The following is a 19,503-nucleotide window of genomic DNA, read 5'->3' on the forward strand; positions in this document are numbered from 1 at the left end:
TTTTTCTATTGTGTTTATATTTGCATTTTCTCACACGGAGCTTGAAGCACAACGCTTATCCAAACGGGTTCCCCTGGTTTGTAAGAGTTGGTTTACCCAAGTTACAAAGAAGACAATTTTATCTGTCAGAAGTTTGTGTTCAGTCGTTGTGGGTGATGTTCTCTCTTCAGTGGTCTACTGTTGGTCTTTAAATATTGCAAATATTTTCTCAGATAGCAAATCCGGTGCTGATCCACAGCCGCGTTGAAAACAGTTCCCATGAAAAACATGAATAACTCAGTCATGACTGTTCGTTCCTACCAGTCTTCTCCTGGTGTCTCTATCCAGAAACACCAGGGGACTGAGAGCATCAACTGTGTGTGAATCATCGTTTTAATGAGTCTGAGGGAAAGTACAGCCTGGAGCTCCACAGTGTGATGTGGCTGCGATGAGCAACATTATGTGATAAAGGTTGTCCAGGTTCAAATTTCTAGTGATGTCTCCAGACAGAATAGAACTGTTACTTTTAAAGAAGTGAGAAACTTTTAAAATAATTTCCGAAATTTAAAAAAAAAAAATCAACATGAAAAGACCACACTTTTATTTTACTTACAGCACTGTTTAATTACAGATTATTGTATGTATTACTGTGATGACTATTCTTCATAATGTCAGAAATGTTAGGGTAAAGTAAAGAAACAAAACGTTCTTTCATCAGTGCGTCTGAGCCGCTGCATATTCATATATATTCACATTTACAACTCTCCACGTCCTGGACAACCAGAAGTTTCCTCAGGTTTCCTAAATAGTGACATCATGACAAGGAAAGCTCTGCATTTAAAGGAGATGAGAGTAATGAACGTGATGCGCCGTGAATGTCACAGCCTCTAACATGCCCAGCTATAACGTATTCTTTCTGATCCTAAACGTGTCCTGACACCCCCAAAATGCACTGAGCCCTTAATGGCGAAACAAGTCACTTTTAAAGTTTGATATAGTTCATATGTGTTTAGTTATCATCCACTATGTTGTTGTTTCCACAGATTACAGACTTGGAGACCAAAGTGGATGCCCTGAAGACTCCCAAACCCTCCTAGACTGCTGCTACTTCCTACCTCCTTTCTGTGACTCAAAGAGGAGGAGCTCTGCCTTCATTCTGACCGGGGCTGTATTTTATTCCAATCAACCATTTACTGCACAGACAGGGAACGGCGGGGGAAAACAAAAAGAATATCAAGGATGACAACTGTAAGAGAGAGAGGACGAGGAGGGTGACATACAAAGAGGAAAAGCAATCCCTCATCTACCATTTGCCAGCAGCTTAGAGCTCCGTCAGTCAATAACCAATCCCAGAATGCACCTTCTGTAATACCCAGAATCCTCCTTGTGTGTCTTCCTGGCAACCGGCTTGGCAATCAACACGGAAACCACATTCAACAACTTGTACATCATTTATGGATGATCTGTTTTCACTTCTCCTCTCCTCATTAACTGTATTGTACCAGGACTCTGCGATTGATTCAGATTTATTTTAAAAAAAGCGCTTTTAATAAACAGGCTCGTCACAAAGTGCTTTATAGAGTGACAGAGGGGACAAATGCAGAATAAATGGGAACAAAACAAGAAAGGACGAAGGTCATTTTGTTGTCGTTGTACTTCTTTTGAACTGCGTGGTCGCTGAACCATCTCTTAAATTTTTTTTGGGACTGGACTGGATTCTTACGAAGAGGACAAACGTGTTTTTCTGTTACATGGCGTTGGGTCATTCGAAATCAAGAACTAAGTGTCCACCTCATTTTTAAAGACACAACTCTTATTCTGAAGTGGAACCTCTGTAGTGATGACACACCATGACAAAAACTAACTTTGAAAAGGAAATAGCCACCACACTATGAAAACTATGAAACAAAATGGCCGACAAATTTCTGATGAGTGGCAAAAACTGGTAAATAACAGAAGAACGCCCCGCCCCCAGCCTTTGTTTTATCTTTTCCAGTCTAATTCTCTGCGAGTGATGGAAGGAATCAGGCAGAAGCGTGCATTTCAGGTCTGAACTGGTGGCATACTGTTTGTATATATTCTATACATGTATTTAAAAGTGTTTAAATGGCTTAAGCAATTAAGTGGGTCTGATAGCGGTGAGTAAAGCGGTGCAATGAGGGAGTGGTAACGTCTTGCTGTGGAAGGTTGAGTGGTTCAGTAGCCCAGATTCAGTCTGTTTCATCTCTTCTCTCTCAACATCAGTGGCAGACAGGGTGTGAATAGTCTAATATGTGCTTATAGAGCTTCTAATGGTGTATATTTGTTGGTGTTTACTACAGTATCTGTGGGTTTACATGCATTCCAACATCCTGTTATTCGGGATAGTCATGTACTATATTCTTGAGTTGGTGCAGGGAAACGTTGCGTTCTGTTTTCAGAAATTTGCTCTTATCCAGATCACAAAAAAAACTGAATATGCTCACTTGAATATACCAGTGTTATGAGGCTATTTCGTGTGCAGCTTCCACTATGCATCTGCTGCATAGTTTCCTGCACTCAGGCTGCAGGGTAAAGTGAGAATAGTCACTAACGTCCTATATTGAGAAACATCTGATATGTACATCAGGATCTCCTGACGTGAATGTTTTAGTGTCCGCTGTTCAAACATTTCTTTGAGGCAGAACTTCAGAAATAATCTCAATGTTTGAGTTAAATTTAAGTGGGTGGAGCCATAGAGACAAAAAATCCCAACCAATGATAGATCTTTGTGCCAGATAGTGATATTGGAGAGTTCTGATCACAATGTATTGGACAGTATTCTCATTTTTACATAAATACAGTTAAGGAGCCTTTACTAACAGCTGATGCTGTTGATTGTCACTCTGTACTTGATATGTTGTTTTACCTTGAAAAGTAGCTTCAATAGAATAACTGTTAGAAGTTTTTCAGTAGTTGTAGTTGATGTTTTCTCTTCGGTGGTTCCATCCCTGGTCCCCTCTTGGTCTTTAAATATTGCAAATATTTTTACACATAGCAAATCCATAGCTGATTAACAGACGTCTTGAAAACAGTTCCAGTCAATCATATGAAATATTGTAGGTAAAATTCACTCATGACTGTCTGTTCCTACCAGACTTCTCCAGGAACACAAGGTAAACTCAGAGCAACAGCTGCATGAGTCATCCTCTTAATGAGTCTGACAAAAGTACAGCCTGGAGCTCCACAAAAGGAGATTTGGTTATGAAAGAACTGTGATCAAGATATGTCCTGACACATTTTACAGTTGGAAAATAAATTTGTCAGCGCTCTGCAAAGTATTTAATGAGAATACTGTTTCTACGTGACCTCAGACTTATTACTTCCTGTTACTTATCAGCTAATATTAACTAATAATATTGCCCATGGCCATAATGATTACATTTCTCTGTAAGCAACTCAACTCTATACCAAACTATGAAGTTTTAACCACAACTGGATACTTAGTATACGTGTTAAAGCCTCGCCAATAAATTGCCAGGCGGAAAAATGGGAGCAAAAAAGTAAAAAACGTAATTATATAAGAAACTAAATATGTAACATTGAAATGTAACAGCTCCTCTACCTACTGTTAAAATTTAAATGTCGAATTAAATTCAATTAAATTATTAGTTTAAATTAAATTTTAGTGTCTTAATGTTACCAATACATTTTAAAACCACTTGATTTTTTTGACCTGACTTAAACTTTTATACCTGAATTTGACTTACTATGAGTTTTGGGAATATTTGACACTTGAATTTTGAATTTGTGAACCTTGAAAAAAATCTAAGTTTTTGCAATTGTACAAATTTCAAACCAAATACCTTAAGACGAATAGATTTCAAAGTAAAATATTTCACTGATATAAATGTAATGATATTTCAATTTCAATTCAGTTATGTATTCAGAAGGAGTTAAATGTCAAAACTAGTGAAATATTCAAATTATTATGGCCTTTCATTGATTTCATATCGGCCAATTTATCAGTCAGACTGTTAGAGCTCTACTAAGTAATCTAGGTCATCTAGCCTAGACTGAACAAACTTGGTTGTAGCAATACATGCTAATTTAGCCTACAGGCTTCCCAAAAGCGTAATATACAATTGTCATGAATGAAAGTTTTTTTTTTTATTGATATTTCAATCAGTATTTGACTTTTCTAGTTAGCTAGCGGAGCCTTTCTATGCTAACGTATCAGGATAGTTTTGCCTCTGAGAAATGTTTGTCTAACAACTTTCACATGGATATGAGCTACAGTGTTATTCAGAAAACAGTGTGCATGTAAACACACTCTGCACATCTTACATTAGGAGGAGAGTAAAATGTCCCAGTGCCAGTATTATGACTTTAGAAAATGGAATTAAGTTAGTGATACATATATGCCTGACGTAGTCCAAATATAGGTTGAATACAAATATGTTGATGTGGTCATGAAAGGTCATCTACACACTTCTTTTTTTATCCCAAACAAATATTTTTATTCGATCAGATAAATTCAATAAGTTGCAAGAAGTTTTAAAACACACAGCACAAAGAAAGTTGTTGAAAATGCTTGCACCTAAAATTTGCCACTTAGATTGTCACTTTGGAAACAGTAATTAATCGCAATTTATTTCATTCTCTATATAGAGGATGGACATATTGACTGTTAGGGATTGAACTGTGACTCTGTGGTAACAGTACAGTCTGTATGTTTAGACAGTTATACATCTAATTATTTGATGATGATTTGACTGTACCCAGTAGTTGATGATGGCTGTTTGATGTTCCATATATGAAGTTCATATTGGTATATGGATGATGGTGAAATGGTGCTTAGTAAGACAGTGTGCAACACAAGTAATTTATACAAAGTTTTGAATGGCCCGGTTGTGTGTTTTGCTGCTCTAGTGTCATTCACCACCATGATTATTGTGAGTTCATGAATGTGTTAATCAAGGCAATACAGCTTGCTGGCAAGCTCCCGTTAGGTTGCATCCATTGAAAATGCTGAATTAGAAACAATAAATTAGGCTACTAATTTTAATCAATACTGAATTCAACCATTTTTGGTTGAGAGTTTTACCCCTGTTGTAAGATACAGAGAAGTTAAGGACATAAAAAATTAACTTTAGGTCTGCGTGGAGAGCAGAGATCAAATTTCGCAAAAACAAAATCATGTTGTGCAGTGCATGTTATTTTTAGCCATGTTAGTGTCAGTCTATCTGTCGGTCGGCCCACTGCTTTGGTCCAGACTGACGTATCTCAATAACTGTTGGATGGACTACCATGAAATTTTGTAGGAACATTCGTTGTGGCCAGAGGATGAAGCCTAATAACTTTGGTGATCCTCTGACTTTTCATGTAGTGCCACCATCAGGTCAAGAAAAAATATTGATTTGTCCAATATGAGCATTCTAGTAGACTTCTATTTGTATTAACATGGTAAAGTTGAATCCTGCCAACCTGTCATCAGCATGTTAGCATCATCACTGTGAGCGTAATCGCATGCTAACATTAGTATTTAGCTAAATTCACTACTGTGTCCAAGTACAGAACAGAGCCGCTAGCATGGCTGTAAACTAGTTCTGTTTAAACTATTTAAAAAAAAAAAAAAAAATGTTTGTTTTAATATCTTGCAAACACAAAATAACTTTAACAAATCACAAATATATATGTGGATAAAGCAATTCTGCTTGTGATTAAAATTGAAATCAATGTTGCATTACCACACTTACAAACTGTTAGCTAGAATCATTGTTTGTTGTCCCTTTACATGTTGAGGTATTTGCTCTCCATGCTTGTTTTGCGTTGACAAATCTGTCCCTACCAGCTCCGCAGCAGACTTCACCCCAACTCTAATGGCAAGTTTCTCTCAAATTGTTTGAGCTCAAGTGTCTGAATTGATACCTGTGACCTACAGGAAGTAGTTTGTATAAAATGTGTCGGGGAATTATTTAGTCACAAACAGGAATATGAGAAATTTGAACCAAATGGATATCTCATTCTTCTGTTGTGCTGCATTCTTTTCGCCTGTCCTGATGTAATTATGTTTGAACAGGACAAGGAGGAGCAACTCCAGACTCACAGTATAAGGGTCATGTTTTCATGCAATATTGAATCAGACATAACAACATTTTTTTCTTTTAAAAGCACCAAGTATTTGTTTAGAACTTGCAGTATGTTTACATCATCCTGTTAGAGAGAGAGCATTTTTAAAGGAATCAAAATCAGCCATAGGCGACTCACTTGAGTATTTTTATTATTTTTATTACAGTTTTATCTCTATGTCAAACCGACGCGAGCTGTATAATTGCTGTTTCATCACCAAATCAAGTCCTGGTCACTTTGGGTTTAATATCTAAACACAGTTAGTGATCACTTTGCCTTGTTATGATGACTTTTTCTCGTTAGTTAAACATGCTGCTTTTGCCTTTACAAAGCCTTCAAATGTGTGTGTGCTAGCTGTAGCTGACTGTCACAGTTGTTGCCCATCATGTCTGCCCATCGCTCATACCTGCATTAAAAACAAAAAACAAAATAAGGGTTACCAGTGTTTAAAGAGTGTTCACCAGTGATTACAGACAAACTGCCATGACTGACGGATTGTAGCACTACAGCATTTACCTATTGTTACAGATTGTAGACAGATTGATGCCTTTCTCCATGACATTTCTCATTACTTCTTATGTTTTAATTATTTATTAAATTCAGTTCTTTCCCCTGCTTTGCATTCTGGGAACTGTCTTACAAAACCCATTGCCCCACTGGTGGCCTCTGAGCAGCTCTGTAGGAGCAGGTGATGGGGTTTAGTGCCTTGCTTCAGGGTTAAAGGTTCATGATTGTTGAGAGTAGCCTGTCCAAGTGTACAGACGTGTGTTCCACCACCAGCACCCTATTATCACAGCTTCCTTATTCCCCTTGTGTTGATGAGCCTCCTGGTCAGAATTGCATTAAGGTGTTTGGACCCCGTTATACCTGCTGACAAGTCTAGTTTCTTTTGACTTTGTTGATGCAATGACTGGCTTTTTGATGCTCAGGGTGGAAAACTAGAAAACTCTGTCCTGTAACCACTGGTGACCAGTCTTTAAACACTTCACAGCCAGAGCCAATAGGATTAGTAGAACAGATGCCTGTAGACTTGTGCTCATATAATGTTTAAGAATCTGGAAAAACTGGTGAAAATGTTCAGTTACAGAAAATATGGTATTTAAAACGATTTTTTTAGAATAATTTTTTGTTGGAATTTTCCGTTTGCATCGTTTTATTATGATTCAACACGCAAACTCCATGGCATTTTAGCACTTTTTTATAATATTAACCCATGGCTTGACTTCTTCTCATAGATTGATTAAATCAGAATTAGGTGTCATGTGGTATGCTAAATGAGTGATCATGGACTGAGCGGTGCCAAACACTGTGAGCAGGACAATCTGACAGTGTGTAAGCTGAGCGACCTTTGAGAGTGTCTCAGGTCTGAAACAGATTTCCTTCTCTGCCTGGTTCTGTTCTACAGTTGATGCCACCATGTTTGTCTGAACCAATACCTGTCTGTCAGCATTAATAAATAAATATATGTTGAACAAAACACAAGAGAAGAAACTTTATTTTCATGTTCATTGACTTTGTGTGTGTTCCTTCGCAAATGTTTATGCACCTGTATTCTTACTATCTTCTCTGTAACTATAATGTCCAGAGTACTGGAGTAGTAGAGTAGGTACAGAGTTCAGTGATCCCACTCTACTGCCTTCAAGGAGGACGTCTGATTTGCACAAGGGGCAAAAAAACTCATAAAAACGACATAGTATAGTCAGGCATAAAAAGTAAAAAAAATGTCTTAGAGTAGGGCATAAAAAGTAATCAAAACATCATAGTATAGTAAGGCATAAAAAGTAAAAAAAATGTCTTAGAGTAGGGAATAAAAAGTAATCAAAACATCATAGTATAGTAAGGAATAAACATTTTTTAAAAGTCATAGTATAGTAAGGCATGAAAAGTCATAAAAACTTCATAGTATAGTAGGGCATAAAAAGTCATAAAAAAAACATCATACTATAGTAATGCTTAAAAAGTCATAAAAACGACATAGTATAATAAGGCATAAAAATGTCATAGTATAATAAGGCATAAAAAGCCAAAAAAACGTTGTCATACGTTGGCATAAAAAGTCTTAAAGACATCATAGTATACTAAGGTATAAAGATCACATTGTATGGTAGGGCATAAGAAATAAAAAAAAACGTCATGGGATCGTAGGGCATAAAAAGTAAAAAAAACGACATAGTATAGTAAGGCATAAAAATGTCATAGTATAGTAGGGCATAAAAAGTAAAAAAAACGACATAGGATAGTAAGGCATAAAAACGTCATAGTATAGTAAGGCATAAAAATGTCATAGTATAGTAGGGCATAAAAAGTAAAAAAAACGACATAGTATAGTAAGGCATAAAAATGTCATAGTATAATAAGGCATAAAAAGCCAAAAAAACGTTGTCATACGTTGGCATAAAAAGTCTTAAAGACATCATAGTATACTAAGGTATAAAAATCATATTGTATGGTAAGGCATGAGAAAAAAAACATCATGGGATCGTAGGGCATAAAAAGTAATCAGAACTTCATAGTATAGTAAGGCATAAAAATGTCATAGTATAGTAAGGCATAAAAAGTAAATAAAACGACATAGAATAGTAAGGCATAAAAAGGGATAAAATAAATGTCATGCTATAATGAGACATAAAAGTAAAAAAAACGACATAGTATAGTATGGCATAAAAAGTCATAAAAACGACATAGTATAGTAAGGTATAAAAAGGGATAAAATAAATGTCATGCTATAATGAGACATAAAAGTAAAAAAAACGACATAGTATAGTATGGCATAAAAAGTCATAAAAACGACATAGTATAGTAAGGTATAAAAAGGGATAAAATAAATGTCATGCTATAATGAGACATAAAAGTAAAAAAAACGACATAGTATAGTATGGCATAAAAAGTCATAAAAACGACATAGTATAGTAAGGTATAAAAAGGGATAAAATAAATGTCATGCTATAATGAGACATAAAAGTAAAAAAAACGACATAGTATAGTATGGCATAAAAAGTCATAAAAACGACATAGTATAGTAAGGTATAAAAAGGGATAAAATAAATGTCATGCTATAATGAGACATAAAAGTAAAAAAAACGACATAGTATAGTATGGCATAAAAAGTCATAAAAACGACATAGTATAGTAAGGTATAAAAAGGGATAAAATAAATGTCATGCTATAATGAGACATAAAAGTAAAAAAAACGACATAGTATAGTATGGCATAAAAAGTCATAAAAACGACATAGTATAGTAAGGTATAAAAAGGGATAAAATAAATGTCATGCTATAATGAGACATAAAAGTAAAAAAAACGACATAGTATAGTATGGCATAAAAAGTCATAAAAACGACATAGTATAGTAAGGTATAAAAAGGGATAAAATAAATGTCATGCTATAATGAGACATAAAAGTAAAAAAAACGACATAGTATAGTATGGCATAAAAAGTCATAAAAACGACATAGTATAGTAAGGTATAAAAAGGGATAAAATAAATGTCATGCTATAATGAGACATAAAAGTAAAAAAAACGACATAGTATAGTATGGCATAAAAAGTCATAAAAACGACATAGTATAGTAAGGTATAAAAAGGGATAAAATAAATGTCATGCTATAATGAGACATAAAAGTAAAAAAAACGACATAGTATAGTATGGCATAAAAAGTCATAAAAACGACATAGTATAGTAAGGTATAAAAAGGGATAAAATAAATGTCATGCTATAATGAGACATAAAAGTAAAAAAAACGACATAGTATAGTATGGCATAAAAAGTCATAAAAACGACATAGTATAGTAAGGTATAAAAAGGGATAAAATAAATGTCATGCTATAATGAGACATAAAAGTAAAAAAAACGACATAGTATAGTATGGCATAAAAAGTCATAAAAACGACATAGTATAGTAAGGTATAAAAAGGGATAAAATAAATGTCATGCTATAATGAGACATAAAAGTAAAAAAAACGACATAGTATAGTATGGCATAAAAAGTCATAAAAACGACATAGTATAGTAAGGTATAAAAAGGGATAAAATAAATGTCATGCTATAATGAGACATAAAAGTAAAAAAAACGACATAGTATAGTATGGCATAAAAAGTCATAAAAACGACATAGTATAGTAAGGTATAAAAAGGGATAAAATAAATGTCATGCTATAATGAGACATAAAAGTAAAAAAAACGACATAGTATAGTAAGGCATAAAAAGTAAATAAAACGACATAGTATAGTAAGGCATAAAAACGTCATAGTATAGTAAGGCATAAAAAGTAAATAAAACGACATAGTATAGTAAGGCATAAAAAGGGATAAAATAAATGTCATGCTATAATGAGACATAAAAGTAAAAAAAACGACATAGTATAGTAAGGCATAAAAAGGGATAACATAAATGTCATGCTATAATGAGACATAAAAGTAAAAAAAACGACATAGTATAGTAAGGCATAAAAAGGGATAACATAAATGTCATGCTATAATGAGACATAAAAGTAAAAAAAACGACATAGTATAGTAAGGCATAAAAAGGGATAACATAAATGTCATGCTATAATGAGACATAAAAGTAAAAAAAACGACATAGTATAGTAAGGCATAAAAAGGGATAACATAAATGTCATGCTATAATGAGACATAAAAGTAAAAAAAACGACATAGTATAGTAAGGCATAAAAAGGGATAACATAAATGTCATGCTATAATGAGACATAAAAGTAAAAAAAACGACATAGTATAGTAAGGCATAAAAAGGGATAACATAAATGTCATGCTATAATGAGACATAAAAGTAAAAAAAACGACATAGTATAGTAAGGCATAAAAAGGGATAACATAAATGTCATGCTATAATGAGACATAAAAGTAAAAAAAACGACATAGTATAGTAAGGCATAAAAAGGGATAACATAAATGTCATGCTATAATGAGACATAAAAGTAAAAAAAACGACATAGTATAGTAAGGCATAAAAAGGGATAACATAAATGTCATGCTATAATGAGACATAAAAGTAAAAAAAACGACATAGTATAGTAAGGCATAAAAAGGGATAACATAAATGTCATGCTATAATGAGACATAAAAGTAAAAAAAACGACATAGTATAGTAAGGCATAAAAAGGGATAACATAAATGTCATGCTATAATGAGACATAAAAGTAAAAAAAACGACATAGTATAGTAAGGCATAAAAAGGGATAACATAAATGTCATGCTATAATGAGACATAAAAGTAAAAAAAACGACATAGTATAGTAAGGCATAAAAAGGGATAACATAAATGTCATGCTATAATGAGACATAAAAGTAAAAAAAACGACATAGTATAGTAAGGCATAAAAAGGGATAACATAAATGTCATGCTATAATGAGACATAAAAGTAAAAAAAACGACATAGTATAGTAAGGCATAAAAAGGGATAACATAAATGTCATGCTATAATGAGACATAAAAGTAAAAAAAACGACATAGTATAGTAAGGCATAAAAAGGGATAACATAAATGTCATGCTATAATGAGACATAAAAGTAAAAAAAACGACATAGTATAGTAAGGCATAAAAAGGGATAACATAAATGTCATGCTATAATGAGACATAAAAGTAAAAAAAACGACATAGTATAGTAAGGCATAAAAAGGGATAAAATAAATATCATACTATAATGAGACATAAAAAGTAAAAAAACAACATAGTATAGTAAGGCATAAAAAGGGATAAAATAAATATCATACTATAATGAGACATAAAAAGTAAAAAAACAACATAGTATAGTAAGGCATAAAAAGGGATAAAATAAATATCATACTATAATGAGACATAAAAAGTAAAAAAACAACATAGTATAGTAAGGCATAAAAAGGGATAAAATAAATATCATACTATAATGAGACATAAAAAGTAAAAAAACAACATAGTATAGTAAGGCATAAAAAGGGATAAAATAAATATCATACTATAATGAGACATAAAAAGTAAAAAAACAACATAGTATAGTAAGGCATAAAAAGGGATAAAATAAATATCATACTATAATGAGACATAAAAAGTAAAAAAACAACATAGTATAGTAAGGCATAAAAAGGGATAAAATAAATATCATACTATAATGAGACATAAAAAGTAAAAAAACAACATAGTATAGTAAGGCATAAAAAGGGATAAAATAAATATCATACTATAATGAGACATAAAAAGTAAAAAAACAACATAGTATAGTAAGGCATAAAAAGTAAAAAAACAACATAGTATAGTAAGGCATAAAAATGTCATAGTATAGTAAGGCATAAAAACGTCATAGTATGGTAAGGCATAAAAAATAAAAAAAAAACGTCATAGGATCGTAGGGCATAAAAAGTAATTAGAACTTCATAGTATAGTAAGGCATAAAAACGTCACAGTATAGTAAGGCATGAAAAGTGTTAAAAACGTCATAGTATAGTAAAGCATAAAAAGGGATAAAAAAATGTCAGACTATAATGAGACAAAAAGTAAAAAAAACGTCACAGTATAGTAGGCAAAAAAAATCCAAAAACCAACATAGTAGAGGAAGGCATAAAAACGTCATAGTATAGTAAGGCATAAAAAGGGATAAAAAAATGTCAGACTATAATGAGACAAAAAGTAAAAAAAACGTCACAGTATAGTAGGCAAAAAAAATCCAAAAACCAACATAGTAGAGGAAGGCATAAAAACGTCATAGTATAGTAAGGCATAAAAAGGGATAAAAAAATGTCAGACTATAATGAGACAAAAAGTAAAAAAAACGTCACAGTATAGTAGGCAAAAAAAATCCAAAAACCAACATAGTAGAGGAAGGCATAAAAACGTCATAGTATAGTAAGGCATAAAAAGGGATAAAAAAATGTCAGACTATAATGAGACAAAAAGTAAAAAAAACGTCACAGTATAGTAGGCAAAAAAAATCCAAAAACCAACATAGTAGAGGAAGGCATAAAAACGTCATAGTATAGTAAGGCATAAAAAGGGATAAAAAAATGTCAGACTATAATGAGACAAAAAGTAAAAAAAACGTCACAGTATAGTAGGCAAAAAAAATCCAAAAACCAACATAGTAGAGGAAGGCATAAAAACGTCATAGTATAGTAAGGCATAAAAAGGGATAAAAAAATGTCAGACTATAATGAGACAAAAAGTAAAAAAAACGTCACAGTATAGTAGGCAAAAAAAATCCAAAAACCAACATAGTAGAGGAAGGCATAAAAACGTCATAGTATAGTAAGGCATAAAAAGGGATAAAAAAATGTCAGACTATAATGAGACAAAAAGTAAAAAAAACGTCACAGTATAGTAGGCAAAAAAAATCCAAAAACCAACATAGTAGAGGAAGGCATAAAAACGTCATAGTATAGTAAGGCATAAAAAGGGATAAAAAAATGTCAGACTATAATGAGACAAAAAGTAAAAAAAACGTCACAGTATAGTAGGCAAAAAAAATCCAAAAACCAACATAGTAGAGGAAGGCATAAAAACGTCATAGTATAGTAAGGCATAAAAAGGGATAAAAAAATGTCAGACTATAATGAGACAAAAAGTAAAAAAAACGTCACAGTATAGTAGGCAAAAAAAATCCAAAAACCAACATAGTAGAGGAAGGCATAAAAACGTCATAGTATAGTAAGGCATAAAAAGGGATAAAAAAATGTCAGACTATAATGAGACAAAAAGTAAAAAAAACGTCACAGTATAGTAGGCAAAAAAAATCCAAAAACCAACATAGTAGAGGAAGGCATAAAAACGTCATAGTATAGTAAGGCATAAAAAGGGATAAAAAAATGTCAGACTATAATGAGACAAAAAGTAAAAAAAACGTCACAGTATAGTAGGCAAAAAAAATCCAAAAACCAACATAGTAGAGGAAGGCATAAAAACGTCATAGTATAGTAAGGCATAAAAAGGGATAAAAAAATGTCAGACTATAATGAGACAAAAAGTAAAAAAAACGTCACAGTATAGTAGGCAAAAAAAATCCAAAAACCAACATAGTAGAGGAAGGCATAAAAACGTCATAGTATAGTAAGGCATAAAAAGGGATAAAAAAATGTCAGACTATAATGAGACAAAAAGTAAAAAAAACGTCACAGTATAGTAGGCAAAAAAAATCCAAAAACCAACATAGTAGAGGAAGGCATAAAAACGTCATAGTATAGTAAGGCATAAAAAGGGATAAAAAAATGTCAGACTATAATGAGACAAAAAGTAAAAAAAACGTCACAGTATAGTAGGCAAAAAAAATCCAAAAACCAACATAGTAGAGGAAGGCATAAAAACGTCATAGTATAGTAAGGCATAAAAAGGGATAAAAAAATGTCAGACTATAATGAGACAAAAAGTAAAAAAAACGTCACAGTATAGTAGGCAAAAAAAATCCAAAAACCAACATAGTAGAGGAAGGCATAAAAACGTCATAGTATAGTAAGGCATAAAAAGGGATAAAAAAATGTCAGACTATAATGAGACAAAAAGTAAAAAAAACGTCACAGTATAGTAGGCAAAAAAAATCCAAAAACCAACATAGTAGAGGAAGGCATAAAAACGTCATAGTATAGTAAGGCATAAAAAGGGATAAAAAAATGTCAGACTATAATGAGACAAAAAGTAAAAAAAACGTCACAGTATAGTAGGCAAAAAAAATCCAAAAACCAACATAGTAGAGGAAGGCATAAAAACGTCATAGTATAGTAAGGCATAAAAAGGGATAAAAAAATGTCAGACTATAATGAGACAAAAAGTAAAAAAAACGTCACAGTATAGTAGGCAAAAAAAATCCAAAAACCAACATAGTAGAGGAAGGCATAAAAACGTCATAGTATAGTAAGGCATAAAAAGGGATAAAAAAATGTCAGACTATAATGAGACAAAAAGTAAAAAAAACGTCACAGTATAGTAGGCAAAAAAAATCCAAAAACCAACATAGTAGAGGAAGGCATAAAAACGTCATAGTATAGTAAGGCATAAAAAGGGATAAAAAAATGTCAGACTATAATGAGACAAAAAGTAAAAAAAACGTCACAGTATAGTAGGCAAAAAAAATCCAAAAACCAACATAGTAGAGGAAGGCATAAAAACGTCATAGTATAGTAAGGCATAAAAAGGGATAAAAAAATGTCAGACTATAATGAGACAAAAAGTAAAAAAAACGTCACAGTATAGTAGGCAAAAAAAATCCAAAAACCAACATAGTAGAGGAAGGCATAAAAACGTCATAGTATAGTAAGGCATAAAAAGGGATAAAAAAATGTCAGACTATAATGAGACAAAAAGTAAAAAAAACGTCACAGTATAGTAGGCAAAAAAAATCCAAAAACCAACATAGTAGAGGAAGGCATAAAAACGTCATAGTATAGTAAGGCATAAAAAGGGATAAAAAAATGTCAGACTATAATGAGACAAAAAGTAAAAAAAACGTCACAGTATAGTAGGCAAAAAAAATCCAAAAACCAACATAGTAGAGGAAGGCATAAAAACGTCATAGTATAGTAAGGCATAAAAAGGGATAAAAAAATGTCAGACTATAATGAGACAAAAAGTAAAAAAAACGTCACAGTATAGTAGGCAAAAAAAATCCAAAAACCAACATAGTAGAGGAAGGCATAAAAACGTCATAGTATAGTAAGGCATAAAAAGGGATAAAAAAATGTCAGACTATAATGAGACAAAAAGTAAAAAAAACGTCACAGTATAGTAGGCAAAAAAAATCCAAAAACCAACATAGTAGAGGAAGGCATAAAAACGTCATAGTATAGTAAGGCATAAAAAGGGATAAAAAAATGTCAGACTATAATGAGACAAAAAGTAAAAAAAACGTCACAGTATAGTAGGCAAAAAAAATCCAAAAACCAACATAGTAGAGGAAGGCATAAAAACGTCATAGTATAGTAAGGCATAAAAAGGGATAAAAAAATGTCAGACTATAATGAGACAAAAAGTAAAAAAAACGTCACAGTATAGTAGGCAAAAAAAATCCAAAAACCAACATAGTAGAGGAAGGCATAAAAACGTCATAGTATAGTAAGGCATAAAAAGGGATAAAAAAATGTCATACTATAATGAGACAAAAAGTAAAAAAAACGTCACAGTATAGTAGGCAAAAAAAATCCAAAAACCAACATAGTAGAGGAAGGCATAAAAACGTCATAGTACAGTAAGGCATAAAAAGTGTTAAAAACGTCACAGTATAGTAAGGCATAAAAAGTCTTAAAAACGTCATAGTATAGTAAGGCATAAAAAGTGTTGAAAATGTCATAGTATAGTAAGGTATAAAAAGTATAAAAAAAGGTCACAGTATAATTAGGCATAAAAAGCCTTAAAAACATCATAGTATAGTAAGGTATAAAAATCACATTGTATAGTAAGGCCTAAAAATTCAAAAAAACGTCATAGTATGGTAGGGCTTAAAAAGTCATAAAAACGTCACAGTATAGTAACGCATAAAAAGTCAGAAAAAGGACGGTAGAGTAAGGCATAAAAAGCCTTAAAAACATCATAGTATAGTAAGGTAAAAAATCACATTGTATAGTAAGGCCTAAAAATTCAAAAAAACGTCATAGTAGAGTAACGCATAAAAAGTCAGAAAAAGGACGGTAGAGTAAGGCATAAAAAGCCTTAAAAACATCATAGTATAGTAAGGCATAAAAAGTCAAAAAAAGGACAGTAAAGTAAGGCATAAAAAGTAAAAAAAAAGGTCACATTATAGTAAGGCATAAAAAGTCATAAAAACAACATAGTAGAGGAAGGCATGAAAATGTCATAGTATAGTGAAGCATAAAAAGTCTTAAAAACATCACAGTATAGTAAGGCATAAAAAGTAAAAAAAAACGTCATAGTATAGTAAGGCATAAAAAGTCATAAAAACGTCATAGTATAGTAACGCATAAAAAGTCAGAAAAAGGACGGTAGAGTAAGGCATAAAAAGTAAAAAAAAAGGTGACATTATAGTAAGGCATAAAAAGTCAGAAAAACGTCATAGTATAATAAGGTATAAAAAGTCAAAAAAAAAGTCACAGTAAAATTAGGCATAAAAAGTCTTAAAAACATCATACTATAGTAAGGCATAACATTTTTTTTAAAAGTCATAGTATAGTAACGCATAAAAAGTCAGAAAAATGACAGTAAAGTAAGGCATAAAAAGTAAAAAAAAGGTCACAGTATAGTAAGGTATAAAAATTAAAAAAAAACGCCATAGTATAGTTAGGCATAAAAAGTCATAAAAACAACATAGTAGAGGAAGGCATAAAAACGTCATAGTATAGTAAGGCATAAAAAGTTTTAAAAACTCACAGTATAGTAAGTCATAAAAAGTCATAAAAACGACATAGTAGAGGAAGGCATAAAAACGTCATAGTATGGTAGGGCTTAAAAAGTCATAAAAACGACATAGTATAGTAAAGAATAAAAACGTCATAGTATAGTAAGGCATAGAAAATTTTAAAAACTTAATAGTATACTAAGGCATAAAAAGTCATAAAATCGTCGTAAGGCATAAATCTTTTTTAAAAGTTATAGTATAGTAACGCATAAAAAGTCAGAAAAATGACATAGTAGAGGAAGGCATAAAAACGTCATAGTATAGTAAGACATAAAAAGTCTTAAAAACGTCACAGTATAGTAAGGCATAAACAGTCAGAAAAACAACATAGTATAGTAAGACATAAAAAGTGTTAAAAACATCATAGTATAGTAAGGCATAAAATGTCAAAAAAACGTCAGTATAGTAAGGCATGAAAAGTCATAAAAACTTCATAGTATAGTAAGGTATAAAAATCACATGGTATAGTAAGGAATGAAAAGTAAAAAAAAAGTCAGGATAGTAAGGAAAAAAATTTTTTAAAAAACTTCATAGTATGGTAGAGCATAAAAAGTCATAAAAACATCATCGTATAGTAGGTCAAAAACTTCATAGTACAGTAAGGCACAAAAAATTTTAAAAACTTTATAGTATAGTAAGGCATAAAAAGTCTTAAAAACATAGTATTATAAGGTATAAAAATCACATGGTATGGTAAGGCATCAAAAGTCAAAAAAACGTCATAGTATAGTAAGGCATGAAAATTTTTAAAAAATGTCATATTATAGTAAGGCATAAAAAGTCTTAAAAACGACTTAGTATAGTAAGGAATAAAATATTTTTTAAAAACGTCATAGTATAGTAAGGTATAAAAATCACATAGTATAGTAAAGGCATGAAAAGTCATAAAAACGTCATAGTATAGTACGACATAAAAAGTCTTAAAAACGTCATAGTATAGTAAGGTACAAAAACAACATAGAATAGAATTGCATTAAAAAAAGTCACAGTATAAAAAGGCATAATAATGTCAAAAAAATTAATAGTACAATATTGTGTAAAATGTCATAGTATAGTTTAATTTTTTTAAAAAAGTCATAATATAATAAGGCATAAAAAAGTCACAGAATAGTAAGGTATAAAAACGTCAAAAAATGTCATAGTATAGTAAGGAATAAAAATTCATTGTATAGTAAGCCATAAAAAAGTCAAAGTTTAATATTACATAAAATGTTTTGATATTTTGATATACCCACCATTTAATTGGTTAATCCAGCTAGCAACCTGACTGCTCGCATATAGAAGACAGAAGCCAGTTGCTTGCTAGTTAACGCTACCTATCATGGTTAAGTAACATCAGTTGACATGTTTCTGGTGACGTTAGGTACCGCCGTGATATTCTCACAAGACATGAACCTACAGTGGCCCTAATCCTCTTCCATATATTGCCAGTAAAATGTACCTAAATTATCATAAGTAAAAGCACTCATTCCAATAGATTATTGTACTGTATATAACATTATTAGATTATTTATGCTGACGTTTCAGTGTCAAAGCAGTACTGTAATGTAGTAGCCGGTCAAAATAGAGCTTAATGGTAAAACTGATGTATACATTGATAGTACAAAAGCCACAAGTAGACAAAAAATTGAGGAAATTTGCAGTATGCAATACTCAAATTGGAACTGTCAACAGACATCAACAGGAATGTATGAATGTGGTTTATTTATTTCCCAAGCATTGTTTCCTCTATGTTGCTGACACTGTTTGATTGATTTTAATAAATGAAAAAAAGAAATATCTCCACAGTTAAAATTTGGTACTCTTAAGTAATGTCTCCTTCTGGATGAATTATAATAACTTTAATGATCTGATGATTTATTTCACACCATCATCAGGTCCAATACTTCTATTTATGACCAAATACCTGCAGAACTCAAGATATTCCATCAGCCTGAGCTGAACTTTGTGTTGTGATAAGTACCAAGCGTAAATATGCCAACATGTTAAATTAAAATGCTAACCACAATAGACACTGTACCTGCTAAAATATCAGCATATTATCAAACACTTGTTATGCTTGCAAGAAAATACACATTCAAATATGAAGGGACAAAACAAGACGTTGC

General features: G+C 31.8%; 1 protein-coding gene across 2 annotated transcripts in view; it reads left to right on the top strand.

The window, feature by feature from the left end:
* Nucleotides 1–7,541, top strand: part of LOC111223664 (neurabin-2-like) — a 30,719-nt gene extending 23,178 nt beyond the window's left edge. For both annotated transcript variants that reach the window (XM_022747893.1, XM_022747894.1), the window contains one exon: nt 1,023–7,541. In XM_022747893.1, the coding sequence (XP_022603614.1) occupies nt 1,023–1,076 (54 nt within the window). In that variant the 3' untranslated portion in view covers nt 1,077–7,541. The remainder of the gene's footprint in view (nt 1–1,022) is intronic.
* The last annotated feature ends 11,962 nt before the right edge of the window (nt 7,542–19,503 follow it).

Source organism: Seriola dumerili, unplaced genomic scaffold (assembly GCF_002260705.1).
Source record: "Seriola dumerili isolate Sdu_G_001 unplaced genomic scaffold, Sdu_1.0 BDQW01000113.1, whole genome shotgun sequence".
NCBI classification, from domain to species: Eukaryota; Metazoa; Chordata; class Actinopteri; order Carangiformes; family Carangidae; genus Seriola; species Seriola dumerili.